This window comes from Mobula hypostoma, chromosome X1, assembly GCF_963921235.1.
Source record: "Mobula hypostoma chromosome X1, sMobHyp1.1, whole genome shotgun sequence".
NCBI lineage: Eukaryota > Metazoa > Chordata > Chondrichthyes > Myliobatiformes > Myliobatidae > Mobula > Mobula hypostoma.
The window spans coordinates 8,119,400-8,142,646 of NC_086128.1; the positions used below are offsets into that span (position 1 = coordinate 8,119,400).

The window sequence follows — 23,247 nt, forward strand, 5'->3', positions numbered from 1 at the left end:
GTCAACAACCAATTCCTTCGTCTTGCTGATGTTGAGGGTTAGATTATTGTCTTTGCACCATGCCACCAGGTTCTTAATTTCCTCTCTGTACTCAAACTCATCATTACCCGAGATACGGCCTACAATTGTAGTGTCATCAGCAAACTTGTATATTGAGTTCGACAGAAACTTGGCTACACAATCATGGGTGTACAGTGAGTACAGCAGAGGGCTGAGTACACAGCCTTGTGGGGCACCGGTGCTTAGAGTGATTGTAGAGGAGAGCTTGTCCTTTGTCCTTTCCTTTGTCTTCGCCACATTCAGGGTTAGGTTGTTCTTCTCAGACCAATCCACCAGCTGCTTCACTTCCTCTCTATTGTCCGTCTCATCATTAAACAGTTTTGGGAAAAAGTATGATATTTCAGCAATTTCTGCTGTAGATGCAAGTTATTCACCAGAACAATTGCATCCACCTAATGTAAATATATCCAATGTTCCTTTTTGTCAATTATTTGTTGTTAATGGTCCTTGATTTGGTTATACGTTTGTAATTTAATGCAGGTTGACGAATTTGATTGGGTCTGCAGATTTGCACTTTTAAGAATGAACAATAGAAACATCTACATTGAAATGTGAAATGTCGTGTAAATAACTAACCAGGTTACCAATCTCAATATAAAAGAAGATGTTAATGTGTCAAGTTTTACAATGTATAGTGTGAAATAGGCTTCTTTAGGATCTTGCAACAATTATATGTATAGCCATGCAATAGAATCATCATCATCATCATTATGTCTATAACGCAGGCGATCGTGGTCTTTCCATGTCTATGATTGTTCTTGGCAAATTCTACAGAAGTGGTTTGCCATTGCCTTCTTTTGGGTAGTGTCTTTACAAAAAGGGTGACCCCAGCCATTATCAATACTGTTCAGAGATTGTCTGCCTGGCATCAGTGGTCACATAATCAGGACTTGTGATGTGCACCAGCTGCTCATAGGACCATCCACCACCTGCTCCCATGGTTTCACGTGACCCTGCTCGGGAGGCTAAGCAGGTGCTACACCTTCCCCAAGGGTGGCCTGCAGGCTGGCAGAGGGAAGGAGCATCTTACTTTTCCTTTGGTAGAGACCTATATCCATTATGCCACCCATGCAATAGAATAGGTTAGAAGAAATACTTAGTTCATAAAAATGGATGGATAAAGTGGAACTGAATATTTTTACACCTACAGACTATACTATTTTGTTTACAATCTTGTTTATGCCAAGTCATATTTATAAGCAGTGCCTCTTTCGATACCATATTTCTATGTAATCAAGTCTAAAATTCAATTTAGTAGGACGTTGTTGTTGTTACTCTTTGGAGATGCGAGTTGAAATAAACCTACGGAAGTATTTGTAACTTAGACCAACTTTGATCGGTGGGCTGACAATGGATATTGGCAAAGGACAAGTTATGGCTAACCAGTATTCAATGTTGCATAAGATGAACCCATGTGCGTGTAAAGTAGAGCATGGCAAGGAAGTGCATAGTACTTCTGGTCAAGATGACACTGAGCTGTGATCTCTGTCGAGGTTGTGGCTTGGGTTGGTTGTTTTTAGGTTTGTAGGGCTCATTTTAGAGACAGAGAAAGGAGTTAGGGGTCAGGTTAGGGTTTAGCAATAGGGATGTGGGGGAGTTAAAGGTCAGGCCATAGTCTGGGCCTCCCCTTGACACTCTGTGCTCAAAGGCCAATGATGTGGATGCATGTGGAAGGACATCAATGGACGGATGTCGGGCCGGCAAGTATTATGGTCGGAGACCAGCGAGGACATGGGCCATTGGCGTCCCAGGTCAGCACGTCCCTCCAGGTCGGCGGGTTTCAGGATCGGGGACTCTTGTGGGCAGGAGGCATGAGTAGTATGTGAGTTGGCAAGTCTGGAGTTCGAGGCCTGGACTTTGGGGTGAGTCCTGGGTTCAGTACCAATGGTCAAAGCCCAAAGGTCAAGTTCCTGGGTCAGCGGGTCAGCGAGTCTACTGAGGAAATACAAGCCTAAAAGCCTGACGTCTGCAAGTGTGCTGGGGTTGGAGGACTGTGTATGTGTGTGTATGGGTAGGAGGGAGGAAAGTGATTTGTCTTGCTTTGGTTTGTTGCTGTTGCTTTGTGTTGTTCTGCTGACTATTGTGGGCATATGCTCTTGTAGAGCCAGAATGTGTGGGGACACTTGCGGGCTGTTCCAACACATCCTCAGGTTGTGTTGGTTGTTAACAGAAATGACACATTTCACAGTAAGTTTCAATGTGCACGTGATAAATAAATTATCTGATTCTGAAGACAAAGGGGTTATCAGGTTATTGCAGGTGACCTTCCTTAGCTGTGAAAGACATAGGTGGGTGATCTTGCAGATATAGCAGAGTCTTTGGTAATAGGATTCAGAATTTGTCACTCAGCTGAGCAGTCTAAAAAGGCTGATTCAGCCAATATAAATCACTGCAGTGAGGATAAATAAATAATTATTTGTTCTATGGAATTTGTCTACATCTGACTGAAGGAATAGAAGCAGAAGTAGGCCACTCAGCCCTTTATACCTGTTCTGTTATCCACTATCCCCATGTTGTTTGATTTCTTTCATATCTAACAGCTTAGCAACCATTTTCTGGACAATAATCAGCAACTGTATTTCCTGACATCCTTTTAATTTGATTATATTGCAACTTCTGGCAATATGGAGATACTGTAAATCATTCTCCATTGAAATTTCAGTTTGTTGGAGAGAGTGACATTTAAGCAGATATTTCATAGTTGTTAACAATATGTATTCTGTTGAGGAATAGGCTCTGCAAGTGGGACAGTTTGTTAGTGGCTAACCAAGAAAGTTATGGATGAGTTTCAGAAAATATGGACAATGTTGCAAGGAATTTGTTGCAAGACCGAGCGGGGGATAAAATTGAAACCAAAGGAGGAGGGTGGATAAGTTATAAGCGAGCAAGAAATATAAAAACAGACAGTAAAGAAGAAACGCAAACACAAGGAAATCTGCAGATGCTGGAAATTCAAGCAACACACACAAAATGCTGGTGGAATGCAGCAGGCCAGACAGCATCCATAGGAAAAAGCACAGTTGACGTTTCGGGTGGAGACCCTTCGTCTCGGCCTGAAACGTCGACTGTGCTTCTTCCTATGGATGCTGTCTGTCCTGCTGCGTTCCACCAGCATTTTGTGTGTGTTGCAGTAAAGAAGAATACAGCTAAGGCAAATGTGGGTTCCTTAATGAATGAGACTGGGATATTAACAATAAATAATAGTAAAATGGTGGAAATTGTGAACAAATATTTTGTATTAGTCTTTATAATGAAGACTCTAAAAGTTTCCCAATAGAGAATCTGGTGGCAAAAAGAAGGAAAGAATGTAATCACTGTCATTGTAGAACTAATTGGACTAATAACTAACAAGTCCCTTAGGCCTGATGGCCTATGTTCTACGATTTTAAGGGAAGTAGCTGGCAAGAAAATTGGTGTATTGATCATGATCTCCCCAAGTTCCATAGGTTATGAAAAGGTCCCAATGGATTAGAATGCTGTAACCACAGCATCCTATTCAAGAAGCAAGAGAGGCAGGAAGCAAGATACTGTAGACCAGTGTATGATCTGTCACTGGGCTAAATGCTGAAATCTATTACAGGTATTCAGAAAAGTACCAGCAGAACATGAAGAAAGTCATAATATAAGCAAGCAAGTCAGCATGGTTTGGTGAAAAGCAGATGTTACGTAGCAAATTTGGTGTATTTGGACTTACAGAATCCTTTCAGTAGTGTGATGTGTTAAGGTTTGGATCTCATGGCATTGGTGGTTAAAAGGTGAGGTTGGATAGAAAATTTGCCAACTATTAGTAGAGAATAGGGAATCAATGTATAATTTTCAAATTAATACACTGTAACAAAAGGAATTAATGTTTCAACTATTTCTAACAACAGAAGTGAGGATATATGCAAGTAACTGCAAAATAATCCATCTAGGTTCAACAATTGGCCAAAAAAGTAGCAAAATCATCCATTTACATAGAGAGAGATATTTTGGTGTTCCTATGCATAAAGTGCAAAGCTTGCAAATAGGTGCAGGAAGTGATTAGGAAGATGATTTCTTTTTATATTCGCTGTATTTTTTTGCAACATAGAAGGAAGCCAGTTTGGCCCGTCGAGTGAATGCCAGCTTATAGAGCGATTCCATTCCATCACGAATTTAGAGTAGGTTCCTTTATTGGATAGAGTATAAAATGCAAGAAATCATTATAACATATAGAGAGAATAATGAGACTGCACCTGGAGTACTGTGTATAGCATTGGATTCTTAATTTAAGGCGATGGGATATACGCTTAGTTCAGAGAAGCTTCAGTAGTTTGATTCCTGAGCTGAAGAGGTTGTCTTAAGAGAATGAGTCTGTACCTTGGAGTTTAAAAGAATAAAGGTTGGACTCAGTGAAACAAAATATTCTGAGTGGGCTCAATGGTAAGAGAATGATTACCATTATGGGGAATCGGAAACATGGACACAGTTTAAGAAAGGGGATGAGCAAGAATTCTTGTGTCTTTGGAATTCTAAACCCTAAAGAACTGAAATATTAAATATTTTCAGGGCTGAAGTAGATTTTTGTTCAATGGGGAGAAGAGGGTTATGTAGAAAAAGTGAAGCTGAAGCCAAACTCAGATCAGTCATCAGCTTATTAAATGATGGAGCAGGCTTTCTCCCCCTCCTCTTCCTCCTCCTCCTCCTTATGTTTTATTCAAAATACAATATTTGTTATTTCTTGACCTTTCCATTTTTATTTTCCTGCCTTTCAGATGCTACTTTATGCAACACTTTCATGCTAATGTTCATGGTGACTGCATCATACAGCTGAGAAATAGGCTTCAGCCCACTGAGTCTGTGCCGGCCATCAAACAAACATTTATACTAATCCTACACGAATCCTATTTTAGTCTCCTCTCATACCTATAGAATCCTCCAGAATATTTTTGGGAACATTTAAGAATTTTCTCCATTTTTTAAAATTAAATCTCAAGGATGTCAATGTATAGAGAATTACAAGTTTGCAGTTAATATAAAAAGTTAATATTCACAAGATCACAAGACAAAGGAGCAGAAGTAGGCCATTCGGCCCATCGAGTCTGCTCCGCAGCTCCCCCGCTCCCACATGTGCTAAACTATTCACCCATCCAGTTCCAATTTCCGGCTTTTTCCCCATATCCCTTGATACCCTGACTAATTAGATGCCTGTCAATCTCCTCCTTAAACACCCTCAATGATCGGGCCTCCACAGCCATATGTGGCAACGAATTCCACAAATCCACGACCCTCTGGCTAAAAAAATTTCTCCTCATCTCTGTTTTAACTGGGTACCCTCTAATTCTAAGACTATGGCCTCTTGTTCTGGACTCACCCACCAAGGGAAACAACCTTTCCACATCTACTCTGTCCAACCCTTTCAACATTCAAAACGTTTCTATGAGTTCCCCTCTCATTCTTCTATACTCTAATGAATACAATCCAAGAGCCGACAGACGCTCCTCATATGTTAGCCCCTGCGTTCCAGGAATCATCCTTGTAAATCTTCTCTGAACTCTCTCCAACATCAGTATATCCTTTCTAAGATAGGGGGCCCAAAACTGGACACAGTATTCCAAATGAGGTCTCACTAATGCCCCATAGAGCCTCATCAACACCTCCTTACTCTTATACACTATTCCTCTTGAAATGAATGCCAACATAGCATTCGCTTTCCTTACCACCAATCCAACTTGGTGGTTAACCTTTAGGGTATCCTGCACGAGGACCCCCAAGTCCCTTTGCACTTCCGATTTTTGAATTTTCTCCCCATCTAAATAATAATCTGCCTGATTATTTCTTCTTTCGAAATGTACAACCGTACATTTGTCAACGTTGTATCTCATCTGCCATTTCTTTGCCTACTGTCCTAAACTGACTAAGTCTCTCTGCAACCTTTCCATTTCTTCAACATTTCCTGCTTCTCCACCTATCTTGGTGTCATCCGCAAACTTGGCCACAAAACCATTTAATCCATAATCCAAATCATCGATGTACATTGTAAAAATAAGTGGCCCCAACACTGACCCCTGCGAAACACCACTAGTAACCGGCAACCGATCAGAATAGGATCCCTTTATTCCCACCCTTTGCTTTCTGCTTATCAGCCAATGTTCCACCCATTTCAATATCTTTCCTATAATTCCATGGGCTCTCATCTTATTAAGCAGCCTCATATGCGGCACCTTATCGAAGGCCTTTTGAAAATCCAAATACACAACATCCACAGCCTCTCCCTTGTCAATCTTATTTGAGATTACCTCAAAAAATTCCAATAAGTTGGTAAGGCAGGATCTTCCCTTCATGAAACCATGCTGGCTTCGGCCTATCTTGTCATGCACCTCAAGGTATTTCATAACCTCGTCCTTGAGGATTGACTCCAATATCTTTCCAACCACCGATGTCAAGCTAATAGGTCTATAATTTTCTTTTTGCTGCCTCCTTCCTTTCTTAAATAGCGGAACTACATTTGCAATCTTCCAGTCCTCCGGAACCATGCCAGAGTCTGTTGATTCCTGGAAGATCATTTCCAATGCTACCACAATCTCCAAAGCCACCTCCTTCAGAACCCTTGGGTGCACCTCATCCGGGCCGGGAGACTTACTTATTCTTAGTCCACTTAGCTTCCCAAGCACTTTCTCTCTAGTTATCTTGACTGTACCTAATTCTATTCCCTGATATCTCTGGCTATCAGGTATATTGCTCATGTCTTCCACTGTGAAGACTGATGCAAAATACTCATTCAGTTCCTCCGCCATCTCTTTGTTATCCATTATAATTACTCCAGCATCACTTACAATCGGTCCCATATCTACCCTTGTCACTCTTTTACTCATCATATATTTAAAAAAAACTCTTAGTATCCTTTTTAATGTTAATCGCCAACTTCCTTTCATAATTCATCTTTTCTTTCCTAATGACTTTCTTAGTTTCTTTCTGTAAGTTTTTAAAGGTCTTCCAGTCCTCATTTTTCCCACTAATTTTTGCTTCCTTGTACGCTGTTTCTTTTGCTTTTATTTTTGCCTTAACCTCTCTCGTTAGCCACATTTGTGCCATTTTTCCATTCATGATTTTCTTTTTTCTTGGAATATATTTTTCCTGCATTTTCCTTATTTCTTGTAGGAATTTCATCCAATTCTGCTCTGCCATCCCTCCATTTAGCTCACTTTTCCAATTGACTTGGGCTAGTTCCTCTCTCATACCACTGTAATTTCCCCTGTTCCACTGAAATATCGATACACCTGATACCAGCTTCTCCTTTTCAAATTTGAAACTGAACTCAATCATATTATGATCACTACTTCCAAGAGGTTCCTTTACCTCCAGCTCCCTAATCGCCTCAGGTTCGTTACACAGCACCCAATCCAAAACAGCCGGTCCCCTGGTGGGCTTCTGGACAAGTTGCTCCAAAAAGCCATCCTGTAGGCATTCTACAAACTCCCTCTCCTGAGATCCATTACCTTCCTGACTTTCCCAATCCACTTTCATATTAAAATCCCCCATAATTATCTTGACATTGTCCTTCTGACACGCTTTTTCTATTTCCAGCTGCAACTTGTAGTCCACATCCCGACTGCTGTTTGGAGGCCTGTATATAACTGCTATTAGTGTCGTTTTACCCTTGCCATTTCTTAATTCTACCCATAAGGATTCTACCTCTTCTGATCCTATGTCCCTTCTTTCTATGGATTTGATATCATTACTTACCATCAGGGCCACTCCACCCCCTTTACCTACCTTCCTATCTTTCCTATACACTGTGTATCCTTGGACATTCAGCTCCCAATCACATCCATCATTTAGCCATGACTCGGTGATGGCCACAATGTCATATCTTTTAATCTGTAGCTGTGCAGCAAGGTCATCCACTTTATTTCTAATGCTGCGTGCATTTAAGTACAGTACATTTAGATCAGTATCTGTTGTCACTTGTGCTATATTTCTATTTTGCAGCAAATTATCCTGTATATTCACCGGCCTGTCCTTCTTACCATCTTTGCTGCACAGTATTTTTGACTTATTTCTATTTTCCTCTTCCTCGATCCTAACACCTTGGTTTCCTTCCCCTTGCCAACTTAGTTTAAACCCTCCCTAACAGCTATATTAAACAATCCCGCTAGGATATTAGTACCTTTTGAGTTCAGGTGTAATCCATCTTTTTTGTACAAGTCATACCTTCCCCAAAATAGATCCCAATGATTCAAGAATTTGAAACCTTGCTCCCTGCACCAGTTACTTAGCCACACATTCATCCGCTTAATTTTGCTATTCTTACCATCATTAGCGTGCAGCTCAGGCAGCAATCCTGATATTATTACTCTGGAGGTCCGGCTTTTCAATTTTCTTCCTAGCTCCCAGTAATCTTTCTTCAGGACCTCCTCTCATTTTCTGTGTATGTCATTGGTACCAACATGTACCAAGACTTTCGGCTGCTCGCCCTCTCTCCTCAGAATACTCTGGACTCGATCTGAGACATCCCGTACCTTGGCACCAGGGAGGCAACACACCATCTGGGTATCCTTGTCCGGCTCGCAGAATCTCTTGTCCGTCCCCCTTACGATGGAGTCCCCTATAACTACCGCATTTCTTCTTGCTTTCTTGATTTTGGTACTGGGTAGAATGCTAGAGTCTCGTTCACTGTGGTCCTCCTCTGTCAGGTCTGCCTCTTCAACAGAATCCAAAACGATATATCGGTTTCTGAGGGAGACTGTCACAGGGGTGCTATCCACTACCTCTCTATAGGTAGTATTTATCACCTCCTCACTTTCCCTAATTAGCCGAAGGTCATCAATTTCCATCTCCAGCACCTTAACACAGTCCTTCAGAAGCCTCATCTCAGTGCACCTGGTGCAGATGTAATCCTTGGGGAGGCTGGGAGTCTCCCAGGGTCCCCACATCTGGCACTCCAAGCACAACACTAATCCTAGATGCATACCTCTAATGCTACTGTTTGTACCAAATACCAAAAAACTGTAACTTACTCCGTTACTATGAGACTCAACGGTCGCAGGAAGCCTCTTCCTGTCTCCGCCGAAGCCTGTTGAGCCAAAGCCTTTCACTCTGCACTCTCTCACTCTGCAGCCCGCTCCGACGCTGCCCGCTGGATATGGCGGTTTTCTTTTTAAACTGTTCGCGCTCAACTGGCTGACGTCACGCGCCTGCGCAGTCTGGCCTCTCTCCTACTCCGAGAAATAAAATGTCTTCTCGCTGAAAATCCTTAGCCTCTTACCGCTGTCTTCTTGATCCAAAGAGAAAAAGTCTGCGACTTTCTTCCTCTTTTTAAACTGTTCACGCTCAACTGGCTGACATCAATGTTTGACAATGAGGAGGGAAGCTTTAGACTGCAAGAGGATTTAGATGGCCTGATTTGTTGGGTAAATTAAATTTAATCCAAAAACGGTATTGCACCTCTTCAAATGCTTCACAGTACAGGACAGTAGAATATAGAATAGTTGATAGCGTATTGAGAGTTGTGGAGAAATCGAACGACGTTGAAGAGAATGCCCATGGATTGTCTGGGACACACTGATAAGCTGGTTATAAAGGCATATGTGATGACACTCTGTACTTGATCTGCAATGGAACAATCTTGATAAAAAATAATAGTTGTCTGACCACCATCATCTGCTAGCCTTTTGTCACTGCACTTCAGGAATGTGCGAAAATCTAAGGAGGAGTGCAGAAAATCTTTATTAGACTGGTTCCAGAAGCTAGGCATTTCAGTTGCTTTGATAGATTGAGAAACCTTTAGCAAAGAGATTGAGAGGAGATTTGATGGAGTGTGCGATTTCATGACAGGTTTAGATCAGTAAATAAAGCTGTTCCATTTAACAAATAGTCTAGGAAGCACATATTTAATGTGATGGATAGAAATTACAAGGGATCTGTGAGGAAAAAGGTACTTATATGGAGTGGTGCGCACAAAATACTGGAGGAACTCAGTAGACCAGGCAGCATCTATGGAAAAGAGTAAACAGTAGATGTTTTGGGTCCAAACTCCTTCAGCAGGACTGGAGAAAAAAAGATGAGGCGTAGATTTAAAAGGTGGGGGGAGGGGAGGGAGAAACACAAGGTGACAGGTGAAACTGGGTGAGGGAGGAGTGAAGTAAAGAGCTGGGAAGTTGACTGGTGAAAGAACTACAGGGCTGGAGAAGGGGGAATCTTATAAGAGAGGACGGAAGGTCATGGAAGAAAAAAAGGGGTAGGAGCATCAGAGGGAGGTGATGGGCAGGCAAAGAGGTAAGGTGAGTGAGCCAGCACATCTCTTCCTTTTGTCGATCTCTCTGTCTCCATCTCTGGAGACAGTTTATCTACTGATGTCCATTATAAACCCACGGGACTTTAGTTAACCTAGACCATACCTCTTCCCACCCTGTTACTTGTAAAAACGCCATCCTTTTCTCCATCTCTGCCCCATTTGCTGTCAGGATGAGGCTTTTCATTCCAGAACAAAGGAGATGTGCTCCTTTTTTAAAGAAAGGGGCTTTCTTTCCTCCACCATCAACACTGCCTTCAACCACATCTCTTCCATTTCACGCATGTCTGCCTTCACCCAATCCTCCCACCATCCTACTAGGAATACAGTTCCTCTTGTCCTCACGTACCACCCCACCAACCTCCGCGTCCAGCACAAAATTCTGCGTAACTTCCGCCATCTCCAATGGGATCCCACCACCAGACACATCTTTCCCTCCCCCCTCTCCCTCTTTCTGTTTTCCGCAGGAATCACTCCGTCCCCACTGATCTCCTGGCACTTATCCTTGCAAACGGAACAAGTGCTACACCTGCCCCTTACTACCATTCAGGGCCCCAAACAGTCCTTCCAGGTGAGGTAACACTTCACCTGTGAGTCTGTTGGGGTCATATACTGTGTCCGGTGCTCCCGGTGTGGCCTCCTGTATATCGGTGAGACCCGACGTGGATTGGGAGACTGTTTCGCCGAGCATCTACGCTTTGTCCGACAGAAGAAGCGGGATCTCCTAGTGGCCACACATTTTAATTCCACTTCCCATTCCCATTCCGATATGTCAATCCATGGCCTGCTCTTCTGTCATGATGAGGCCACACTCAGGTGGGAGGAACAACACCTTATATTCCATCTGGGTAGCCTCCAATCTGATGGCATGAACATTGACTTCTCTAACTTCCAGTAATTGCCTGGCCCCTTCACCATTCTCCATCCCCTTTTTGCCTGCCTATGGCCTTCCTCAGGTGCTCCTCCCCCCTTTTCTTTCTTCCATGGCCTTCTGTCTCTTTCTTATTATCTTTTTTTATGTTTTACTGTTTGCCATATGAGGAGAGATTATATAGGCTAGGCCTGTACACTTGAATGCAAGACAGACAGGTAATGTTACAGCTATATAGGACCCTGGTCAGACCACACTTGGAGTACTGTGCTCAGTTCTGGTCGCCTCACTACAGGAAGGATGTGGAAACCATAGAAAGCGTGCAGAGGAGATTTACAAGTATGTTGCCTGGATTGGGGAGTGTGCCTTATGAGAATAGGTTGAGTGAACTCAGCCTTTTCTCCTTGGAGCGATGGAGGATGAGAGCTGACCTGATAGAGGTGTACAAAATAATGAGAGGCATTGACCTGTGTATAGTCAGAGGCTTTTTCCCAGCGCTGAAATGGCTAACACGTGAGGGCATAGTTGGAGGAGCAACACCTTATATTCTTTTTGGGTAGCCTCCAAACTGATGACATAAACATCGATTTCTTGAACTTCAGGTAACCCCCCCCCCCATTCACTATTCCCATCCCCATTTCCCTCTCTAACCTTATCTGCTTGCCTGCCCATCACTTCCCTCTGGTGCTCCTCACCCCTTTTCTTTCTTCCATGGCCTTCCGTCCTCTCTTATAAGATTCCCCCTTCTCCAGCCCTGTATCTCTTTCATCAATCAATTTCCCAGCTCTTGACTTCACCCTCCTGGTTTCACCGATCACCTTGTTTTTCTCTCTCCCTCCCCCCCCCCCCCACACCTTTTAAATCTACTCCTTCGCCTTTTCTCCTTGGAGCAATGGAAGATGAGAGGTGACCTGATAGAGGTGTATAAGATGATAAGAGGCATTGATCATGTGGATAGTCAACGGCTCTTTCCCAGGGCTGAAATGGCTAGCACGAGAGGGCATAGTTTGAAGGTGCTTGGAAGTAGGTACAGAGGAGATGTCAGGGGTAAGTTTCTATGCAGAGAGTGGTGAGTGCGTGGAATGGGCTGCCGGCGATGTTGGATGAGGCAGATACAACAGGGTCTTTTAAGAGGCACCTGGATAGATACATGGAGCTCAGAAGAATAGAGGGCTAAGGGTAACCCTAGGTAACTTCTAAAGTAAGTACATATTCGGCGCAGCATTGTGGGCCGAAGAGCCTGTATTGTGCTGTAGGTTTCCCATGTTTCTCTGTTTCCTCATCTTTTTTTCTCCAGTCCTACTGAAGGGTTTCGGCCTGAAATGTGAACTGTGCTCTTTTCCATAGATGCTGCCTGGCCTGCTGAGTTCCTCCAGCATTTTGTGTGTGTTGCTTCAATTTCCAGCATCTGCAGGTTTTCTCTTGTTTGTTTTATGGAGTGGTCATCATATATGAAACATGCTTCCTGTAAGAATGGCAGATGTAGTTGATCGGGTTTCGTCCTTCCCTTTCACCTCAACGCTGGCTATCTCCCCTTTGTACTGTCAGTCCTGAAGGAGAGTCTGAGCTCAAAATGTCAACTATCCCTTGGCATCCAGCAATTTTATTTCTTGCTTTTGAGAAGGGAACTGGATAGCCACTTGATGGAATATAATTTCTTGGGCTATAGGGAAAGAGTGAGTGAAATGGAAATATGCACAATATGCAATGAAGAGGTTGCGCAGACTTGAGTATAATCTCAATTGGCTGAATGGTGATTTCCTGCATATGATGATTGTGATTCTGAAGTTTATGATTAGCACGATGCCTGAAATGACACATTAGTCAGAAAATGAGTTACCATAAAATGTGTATTTCTTGTTTCCTAATGTCACTCCTGATTTTCATATTGTTTAAAGGCCAACAATCATTCATGCTTTCTTGTACACAAACATACACAGATAGTTCACCTTTGTATCAGAAACATATGGGGCTACTGATAAATTAATCTCAATATTCTCTCACCTATTGAATCAGTGCTTGAATCTTGTAGAGGCATGAGTGGTGATTTACTGGGTGACTATAGGTGGTGTTTCTGCCTGCTGTGCTGTGGTCTTTAGTACAATGCTTGTAGGGCCCATTCACAGTAAATGTCATCCACAGAACAATACTTCCCATATTTCTCAACAATTCACTTAGATCAGAACTGACAAGTTGCAATATCAGGATGTTACAGTGCTCCTCTGCCACAGCATGATTAGCATGAACTATTATTTTTCATTTGGTGCTTGAAATCAAACCAAAAAGCTTAGTAAGACTGTATGAGCTTTTGCAATGTGGGAAGAAAACTTTAAATCTTATATTCAGTTAACCAGCAGTCAGTTTTAAAATTGTAGTGCTTTATTTCATCAATGTATGCGAGCATTTTGGAAGCACAGCAAAGCAAATAAATGAATTGCATTTTCAGAAGAAATGTTGAAATCTTATGACAAAAGTGTATTGGTTATATACTATACTTGTATGGTTTCACGATGGATGCACTGCCAGATCCCATGAAAATCAAGAGTAAATTATTTCCTGCCATGCAGCTTTTTGTTCCAGAATGAATTTTTTCAAGTATAAAGTTTAAGGTCAAATTGGAAATAAAAATTGGCATTTATTTCAGACTTAGGCCATTTCAGTGATTTTTTGGTCAACTGAGGAATTGACTGAAAGTTTGAAACCTGCTTATTGAGCTTCTCTTTCTAGGTGGTGGCCTACCATTACTGCCAAGCAGACAATGCCTACACCTGCCTAGTTCCAGAGTTTGTACACAACGTGGCAGCTCTCCTTTGCCGATCACCCCAACTTGTTGCCTATAGGGAGCAGCTACTGCGAGAACCACACTTACAGAGTATGCTCAGCTTGCGTTCCTGTGTTCAAGATCCTATCGCATCATTTAGAAGAGGAGTCCTGGAACCCCTTGACAATTTGCGTAAAGGTAGGTCAAGTTTTGAAAGTGCTCAATGAATTATGTGTCAAGCAGTTCTCTGGCACGGTTTTGTGGAATACTGCAGAGTAGTTGGGGTGGGAGTAGTGGCGGGGCGGGGCAGAAACTCAGTTTGCAATAATTTATTTTAACTATGTTTCACAAGCAACTGTTGTCAAATGCTTTACTGTGAATGGAAAAGTAAATTGGATGTAAACAGAACCGTTTCTTGTACTTTCTGGGAAGCTATGATGAAGCTATGTAGTTTGTTATGCCACCTGAGTTGGTATTCAATTTGGAAGCATATATAGATATAGAAATAACAAGGTACTTAGGAATTTGTGCAGATCAGTTTTCCTGGGACAAGAGTCTGAATCTAGCTCTTTGGGCTCAAATTTTGTTCCTGCTGCTGGTGCTTGACTGAATTAAAATGTGTAATGTCTTTTCATTCTGGTTGATTTCATCCGATTTACAATTTTTCACAATTTACTCACACACAATCTCATTCAGCCAGCAGGATGACTCATGAAGTGTCACTTTAGCAGACAGGAATAACATGTTAATGTTACGCAGTCGGGCTCAGTGTTGGTATAACAGCAGTTTGCCTCAAACTTCTGCTCAGGTGAAAATGTAACATTAACGTCTGTAGAAATGGAAAATATGCTCTACCCCTTTATATTGGTATTGCCATGGTTGACAGGTCAAATCTTTAATTTATAAAATCTTACTTTTAGTAAGGTGTTCAATTAAATTCTGTCTTCTTTAATACATTTTCCCCAGTCATGGTGAATAACAGTGATCGCATTCTGCCATTAAATGTCATTTTACACTCCAAATATGGCCAGTAGTTCCAGTAGCAAAATATTTGAAAACTGTCTAAGTCTGTTGAAAGAATTACAATAGTTAGTTTGCTTTTATAATAGCTGGCTTGCTTTTTATAAAATGGAAGATGATTGGTTTGAGACTTGCTCAATCTTGAGCAACATTTGAGTTTCTTTACATTGTGCTTTAGGTATTTATATATGTTCAGGCATCTAAGATCCCAAACAGTATTATACATGCATAATAGTTGTTAATGTTCATTGTGGCACAAGAAAGTTCATTTATTGTGATAATTCTCAAGCATCATGTTAGTAACTATGAAGTGTCTAATAACAGTGTGATGGTCTATTGAACTGAAGTACTGGAGTCAACTTCTGCAAAGGTTTACATATATCTGTTAGCAGAAAGAACTGTGACCTGGTTGTTCCTGAGAAAAGGCTTAAGCAAAGTACTGAACATGGGACATGGGTACTGCCATATTGGATTCTCACAGAGTGATATAAACTTACACAGATACCTGTCTTTCGGGTTGGAAATTCTGCCATTGTTCTCAAAGCAAGTTAATCTGGTGCACATACAGTGGGGGCCCTTGGAATGTATAGCAGAAATTGACTGCTGGACCAAAGATACATAAAGCTTTTAATTTGATTTAATTCAATTAGATTAAATATTTTTAATATGTGTGCATATGTACTTGAAGTTGTACATTTCTTTAAAAGAAATCAGTTTTTAAGTCCCAAGTGATATTTGAGTGTCTGTGACATTCACAAAAGTTCATAACATTGACGGCCAGTGAGTTTGCCAGTGGTGAACTGTGCTATTAGTTGTTAAAACTATTGTGTAAATGCAGGCAGGCACATACAAGGAGTTGCCGATAGGATTTTGGATTATGTCAACACACCAGAAACTATGCTTTCAGCTGTAGACCATGGCATGGCCTTTGAGGAAATATGCAGAATAACCCAGAGTGGAGATGACCAGTGATCTCAGGGCGATGGAAGATCATTCACAATCGTAGAGTAGTATAGACATACAACAAGAAATGTGCCCTTCGGCCATCAAGTCAGCGCCTATTCACACTATTCCATTTATTCTCCCTACATCTCGTCAAATTCCCCAGATCTACACCAGAGGGGCAATTTACAGTTGCTGTTTAACCTACTAACTACATATCTTTGATATGTGGAAAGAAATTGGAGCATTTAGAGGAAAGCCACGCAGAGAACGTGTACTCAGACACGCCAAAGGTCAGGATGAAGCCTGAGTTGGTGGTACTCTGAGACACCCCACTGTGCTGTTCCAATATTTTTTGGCCTCAGCATCAATAGATTGCTCAAATCAGTAACAGTAGACATTCTTCTGAATAGAAATGAAATGAAATGCATTGCAAAATAATCCCTTCTTTCTTGGTGGATTTAATTAATTACCTGCTTTCTGTAGAGTGTAATTACCCAAGTACCGGAGGATTGGAGGGTTGCAAATGTTATTCCCTTGTTCAAGAAAGGAAGTAGAGATAACACAGGAAATTATAGACCAGTGAGACTAACTTCAGTGGTGGGCAAGTTGTTGGAGAAGATCCTGAGAGGCAGGGTTTATGTGCATTTGGAGAGACATAATCTAAATAGGGATAAGGCTGATATATATTTGTGTGTCAATTCGACGCCGTAACCTACGCACGTTGTAAGCATTTATACTTGTGCGTTGGTGTGTCTGCGTCGCTCTGCAATTCGCACAAGTCGTGCATGCGCACACACCTGCCTGCGCAAGGCTTCATGGTCATGGTAGTCTTTCTCGGGGTAAACAAGTTTAAAGCTAGCGTCTTTTTTCATAAAAACGAAATGTGTCCTCCATAATTTTGGAGGTCTGTAAAGCTTTATGGAAAGCATTGCAGCCAGAGTTCCTTCCCTGCCATTCAGTTGCCCAATGGGAAGCTATTGCAGCGTAGGAGGAAATGCGATGCTACCAGGCGGACCAATCACAGTTGTTGTGGTCTGCGTTGCTGCGACGCGTAGTTACATTTTGGGAGAGGTGCACGTCAGGCTACGGCGTAGGGATCTGCGTAGGCTCTGCGTAGGCTTCGCGGCGATGCCGTACCTATGGCATCGAGTTGAAGCACAAGTATAAATTAGCCTATAGTCAGCATCGCTTTGTCAAGGGCAGGTTGTGCCTTACGAGCCTGATTGAATTCTTTGAGGATGTAACAAAACACATTGATGAAGGTAGAGCAGTGGATATAGTGTAGATGGATTTCAGTAAGGCATTTGATAAGGTTCCCCATGCAAGGCTCCTTCAGAAAGTAAGGAGACATGAGATCCAAGAAGATCTTGCTTTGTGGATCCAGAACTGGCTTGCCCACAGAAGGCAAAGAATGGTTGTAGACGGGTCATATTCTGCATGGAGGCCAGTGACCAGTGGTGTTCCGCAGGGATCTGTTCTGGGACCCCTACTCTTTGTGAGTTTTGTAAATGACCTGGATGAGGAAGTGGAGGGATGGGTTAGTAAATTTGCTGATGACACAAAGGTTGGGGGTGTTGTGGATAGTGTGGAGGGCTGTCAGAGGTTACAGCGGGACATCGATAGGATGCAGAACTGGGCTGAAATGTGGCAGATGGACTTCAACCCAAATAAATGTGAAGTGGATCATTTTGGTTTCAAAGGTTTCACAGGTACATTTAATGTCAGAAAAATGTATACAATATACATCCTGAAATATATCCCAACCAGAGGAGTGCCCCCAAAGAATGAATGACAGTTAAATGTTAGAACCCCCCTCCCCCCACCGGCAAAAATAAACCATCAGCACCCACCACCGAGCACTCAAGCGTGAACAAAGCAACAGCAAAGACACAGACTTGCAGTTACCCCAAAGATTACTCATTCACCCAGTATTTAATATACCACAGGCTCTCTCTCTCCCTAATAAGAGAGAAAGAGGTGTCTGTGTTTCCCAGCTAGAGGGGAGACATTAACACCTCGCTGGTTTATGATGTTAAAAGTCCATTGTGTCGCTTTTTTAGAGCTCTGTGCCCAAAGATCTCGGGTCTCTACGCATTCAGCCAGAAATCTTCCATCTCCAACGACACACCGACCTCATGCAGAGGCACCAACCTCCGATCCCCCAGTCTCCAGGGCCATGAAATCTTGGTCCTCCGAAGGAGTGAAGCTCTTAGGTCAAGCTCTTGGCATGCCGAACAACGGCCATTAGTGAAACCCCGAGAGCGGGTCCCATTCCCGCAAAGAACCATAGTCAGTGTGTAACTCCAGGTCAGGGCCTTCAAAAGAACCCTGGAAGGGAAAAATAGAGATATTAAAGATGGAAATAGAGCTGTTTTCGAAGATGCAGTCTAAGGAGTCGCCGTTAGGCGCCATTAATCCTCCTAAGCTCCTCCCATTTAGTAGGTCCAATTTGAAGACAGAATATGGTAAGACTCTTGGCAGTGTGGAAGATCTGAGAGATCTTGGGGCATGTCGATAGGACACTCAAAGCTGCTGTGCAGGTTGACAGTGTTGTTAAGAAGGCGTATGGTGTGATGGCCTTCATCAACCATGGGACTGAGTTCAAGAGCTGTGAGGTAATGTTACAGCTATATAAGACCCTGGTCAGACCCCACTTGGAGTACTGTGTTCAGTTCTGGTCACCTCATTACAAGAAGGATGTGGATACTATGGGGAGAGTGCACAGGAGATTTACAAGGATGCTGCCCGGATATCAGAATAGGTTGAGTGTACTTGGCCTTTTCTCCTTGGAGCGACAGAGGATGAGAGGTGACCTGATAGAGGTGTATAAGATGACGAGAAGCATTGATCGTGTGGATAGCCAGAAGCTTTTTCCCAGGGCTGAAATGGCTAACAGAAGGGGGCATAATTTTAAAGTGCTTGGGAATAGGTACCAAAGGGATATCAAGGGTAAATTTTTCACACAGAGAGTGGTGGGTGCGTGGAATGCACTACCGGCAGTGGTGGTGGAAACGGATACAATAGGGTCTTTTAAGAGCCTCTTAGATAGGTACATGGAGCTTAGAAAAACAGAGGGCTATGCAGTAGGGAAGTTCTAGGCAGTTTTTAGAGTAGGTTACATGGTCGGCACAACATTGTGATCCGAAGGGCCTGTAATGTGCTGTAAATTTCTATGTTCTATGGTGAACAAAATGTCATTTCTAAATTATTTTTGCAAGACAAAAGCATATATCTGGAATTTCAAAACTATTTTATACTTGAAGATTGATATGACAAGTTACAGATTTTGTTTTTTCTTATCAGAACGAAAAATTGCCGATGAAGATTACATTGTCTTAATTGATGGGCTGAATGAAGCAGAGTTCCACAAACCAGATTATGGGGACACGATTGTATCATTTCTCACTAAAATGATTGGAAAGTTCCCATCATGGCTGAAGTTGATAGTGACAGTTCGCACAACTCTGAAGGTATGTTTAATTAGCAGTACATAAAAACATACAAGTTAAGAGTAGAAGCAGATGACTCAGCCTTTTATTTGCTCTCATTTAAAAGTGGCTACACAGATCAATAAGGTGGTCAAGAAGGTATATGGCATGCTTGTCTTTATTAGTTGAGGCACTGAGTTCAGAAGTCAGGAGGTTATGTTGCAGCTTTATAAGACTCTATTTAGGCCATATCTGGAGTATTGCATACAGTTCTGGTCACCCTATTATAGGAAGGATGTTGAGGCTTTGAAGAGAGTGCAGAAAAGGTTTACCAGGATGCTGCCTGTATGTGCTATGATGAGAAGCTGGACAAACTTGGGTTGTTTTCTCTGGAGCAGGAGATGCTGAGGGGAGATCTGATAGAGGTTCATAAGATTATAAGTAGAGTAGACGGTATCTTTTTTCAAGGGTTGAAATGTCTAATACCAGAGGGCATGCATTTAAGGTGAAAGGGGGCAATTTCAAAGGAGATGTGAGAGGCAAGTTATTTTTACACAGAGAGTGGTGGGTGCCTGGAATGGTGGTAGAGGCAGAAACATGAGAGACTTTTGAGAGACGTTTAGATAGGCTCATGAATGTGAAGAAAATGGAAACATATGGGCATTATGTAGGCAGAAGAAAATAGTTTAGTTAGCTGTTCAATTACTAATTTAATTGGGTTAGCACAACATTGTAGGCCAAAGGGCCTATACCTGTTTTATGTTCCAAAAGAGAGTAAAACCAGCTATACTCTCATTCAAAGTGTCTACGTGCAGACTTCTGATGGCACTTATGTTCGTGCATGCCCTCTGCTCTTGCAGCAAAGGAATGATTACTTGGTTAAAATATGAAAGAGTTTTCTTGTGCTTGTGGAATTTTGAACACACAATGAAAGATAACCATCATGAGAATAGAGAAAACGGGTAAAATTAGCAAAAATGCAGTCAAAAAAGCATTGGATCTTGGTGTTTTGAACCACAGTTAAAATCATAGAAATTTAAAAAGCAGAACAAGGCCATTTTGACCCATCTTGTCTATGCCAGCCAAAGAATGGCCACTTACACAAGTCATATTTCCCAGTATTGGTCTGTATTCCTTCAAAATGTGAGTCCAAGGACTTATTAGATGCAGTTTGGGTTTGTACCTTCACCATGAGCTCCAAATCACCAACACTCTTGGGTCGAAAGCATTTTCCATGATTCCCTTCTAATTCTTCTACACAAACTTCAAGAGCCAAGTGTACAAACACCTATCATCTCTGGGATGGAAGTCACATGCTTCTTCATAAGCTATCATGAAGGGGACCAGGATGGCAATGCTTGGTTGTTGGTAGGTAGGGTTAATACCTGACTTTCAAGAGCACTTGTGAGTTATGTTCTGGCTAGACTTAGTCCTTAAACTGCTGGAGAACAGTGCGGAAAGAACAGGTGCTGTTTTCTCCCAGTAGGGATTAGATTTTAGTTCCAAGTGCTCCTGCCACGTTTTGTCACCCTGCAACCTTATCCGTCAATCTCTTTGAATTATGGAGGACAGCATGTGTATAAACATCTCTCTCCAGCAGATTTCATCATGATCATCATGACTCCAGTATTTCTACTATTTTTTAATGTTTCTTAATTATGCATATGACTTCTTTTTGTGTTCTATCGCTGAGCAGCAGTGAACCATCTGATTGGCCTATCAGAGTTCTCTTTGGGAACTAGTTGACTTGATCAGCATTTCTGATCTGGCTATTGTTCATGATTGCACTTAATAAAAAAAACTTAAACCTGCAGCCCCTTGTTTTTTTACTCTGTACTAAGGAAAAAAGTGGATTCTGCATAGACTTTTCAAAATGTTATACCTTCATAAATCTAGTGATCACCTTTGTACAAACAATATCAGTCCAGCTAGTCAGTTCTCATAACAATCGGCAATCCTGGCAGCATCATTATAGAAAACATACAGATGCTGAAATAAAAACAGAAAATTATGGAAATCTGAACTGGAAAAGTGAGAAAGCAAATTAGTTTTAATTTGGAGGAGGGATAGAAAGGGCAAAGAGAATATCTTTAATCGGGTGACGCTATCAATTGCAAAGTCTGGTTGATAGGTTAATGAGAGATTGGAGAGAAAGAAAGCAAACAAAAGAATGCATCAAGCTATGAAAGGCTGAAAAGGGAGAGCAGGTTAAAATGTGTTTAAATGTTTTAGATCTTCACTGGATATGTTCCAGTACTATCACATTTTTCTAATTTCTTGGTGATCTGTGACCGAACCATTGTTTTACATGTCCGCTCATAAAGTCATGCAGACCAGAAACTGGCCCTTCAGCCCATCAACAGCCAAGTACCCATTTCTTCTAATCCCCTTTTATTCTCACCACATTTCCATTCACTCTCCCCTCCATAGATTCCTCCACTTGACTACATTTGGAGAAATTTCCTGTTTTCAGTGAATCTACAAACCTGGATGCCTTTGGGATGTAGGAGATGCAGTACTGTGCAAAAGTCTTTGGGATATATATACATATATTGCTCGGCTGCCTACGACTTTTGCACAGTACTGTATTTGTCAATGTGGAGCGGAGAGCAAGTTGTAAATCTGGCAGGAGCAAAGGATGTCGGGAATGGTGAGAGTGGAGTGCCTTGGGAGGGGTGTGGGACAGGCGGCAGAGGCAGGAGGTGGTGCGGGTGCAGACACACCCAGCCCTGAGATAACAGGCAAGGTCATTTGATTCCAAACAATTGGTTTATTGATCATTACAGAATGTCTCTGTGGTGCTTCCCACTCCCTCTCCTCTCCTCTCCCTTCCCCCTTTCCCAACCATGATTCCCCTCTCCCTGCCCCCTTCCCACTCTCAGTCCACAATAGGGACCCATATCATTGTTTATCATCACTCACAGATGTCATGAAATTTGATTTTTTTTTGTGGCAGTAGTACAGTGCAATACATAAAATTACTACAGTAAGGTGCAAAAGTTTTAAGCTGAGGTGTGTGTGTGTGTGTGTGTGTGTGTGTGTGTGTGTGTGCGTGCGCGTGCGCGCGCGCCTAAGGCTTTTGCACAGTACTGAAAGTGGACAAGAAATTCACACAGAGTGAGAATGTGTAAATTCTACACAGACAGAAATGGAGGTTAGGGTTGAATCTGCATCACTGGAGCTGTGAAGCAGCAGTCCTATCAGTTGTGTTATTCGTTGTTTCAATCAACAAAAACAGAAATCTTGTTTATCTTAACAGTTTCCTGCCACCTCCATGGATCTGTGAGTGGTACTCTTTGCTGTACAGTTCTTATTGAGTGTATTTATTGTTTTGTATGTCATCCTCAAATATTTCCTTGACATCTCTCAGAATTAAATTCCATTTACCATTTGTTTACCTGTCTAGTCTTTGACAGGATGTTTAGCTATAATAGTAATATTCTGAATCTATAAACATACTATTAATGTTGTGAATCGTCTCAAGGTACTCAATAGCAATATTATCACTGAGCCATAACACTAGGTATTGGGGCAAAGATGAAACAATAGGTCAACAGAATATGCCTTGTGAGGCATCTTAAAGATAGTAGGATGGAACATTTTAGTGAAGGAATTCTGAATCTTAAGCTTTAACAGGTGAAGGTTACCAGTGGAGGATTAAAATTAAAAATGCAATGTGTTGGAAATGCTCAGGCAACATCTGTACAGAAATAAACATAATTAATCTGTCAGTGAGTTTTGATCAAAGTATTTTGTTAAGAGGTCATTAAACTGATTTTTTTCTGTAGATGCTGCCTTATTTGCTCAGTGCTTCTGGTATTTTCTGCTTTCATTTATGGTTTCTAGCATCTGCTGTAGTTTGCTTTGGATGCTGTGAGGTGATTAAAATTAGGATTAGCTGAGGTCG

At 41.9% G+C, this 23,247-nt stretch overlaps 1 protein-coding gene across 6 annotated transcripts in view; it reads left to right on the forward strand.

The window, feature by feature from the left end:
- Positions 1-23,247, forward strand: part of LOC134340122 (protein TANC2-like) — an 828,834-nt gene that overhangs the window by 677,616 nt on the left and 127,971 nt on the right. For all 6 annotated transcript variants that reach the window (XM_063036995.1, XM_063036994.1, XM_063036997.1 and 3 more), the window contains 2 exons: positions 13,914-14,145; positions 19,216-19,382. In XM_063036995.1, coding sequence (XP_062893065.1) covers positions 13,914-14,145; positions 19,216-19,382 — 399 coding nt within the window. The remainder of the gene's footprint in view (positions 1-13,913; positions 14,146-19,215; positions 19,383-23,247) is intronic.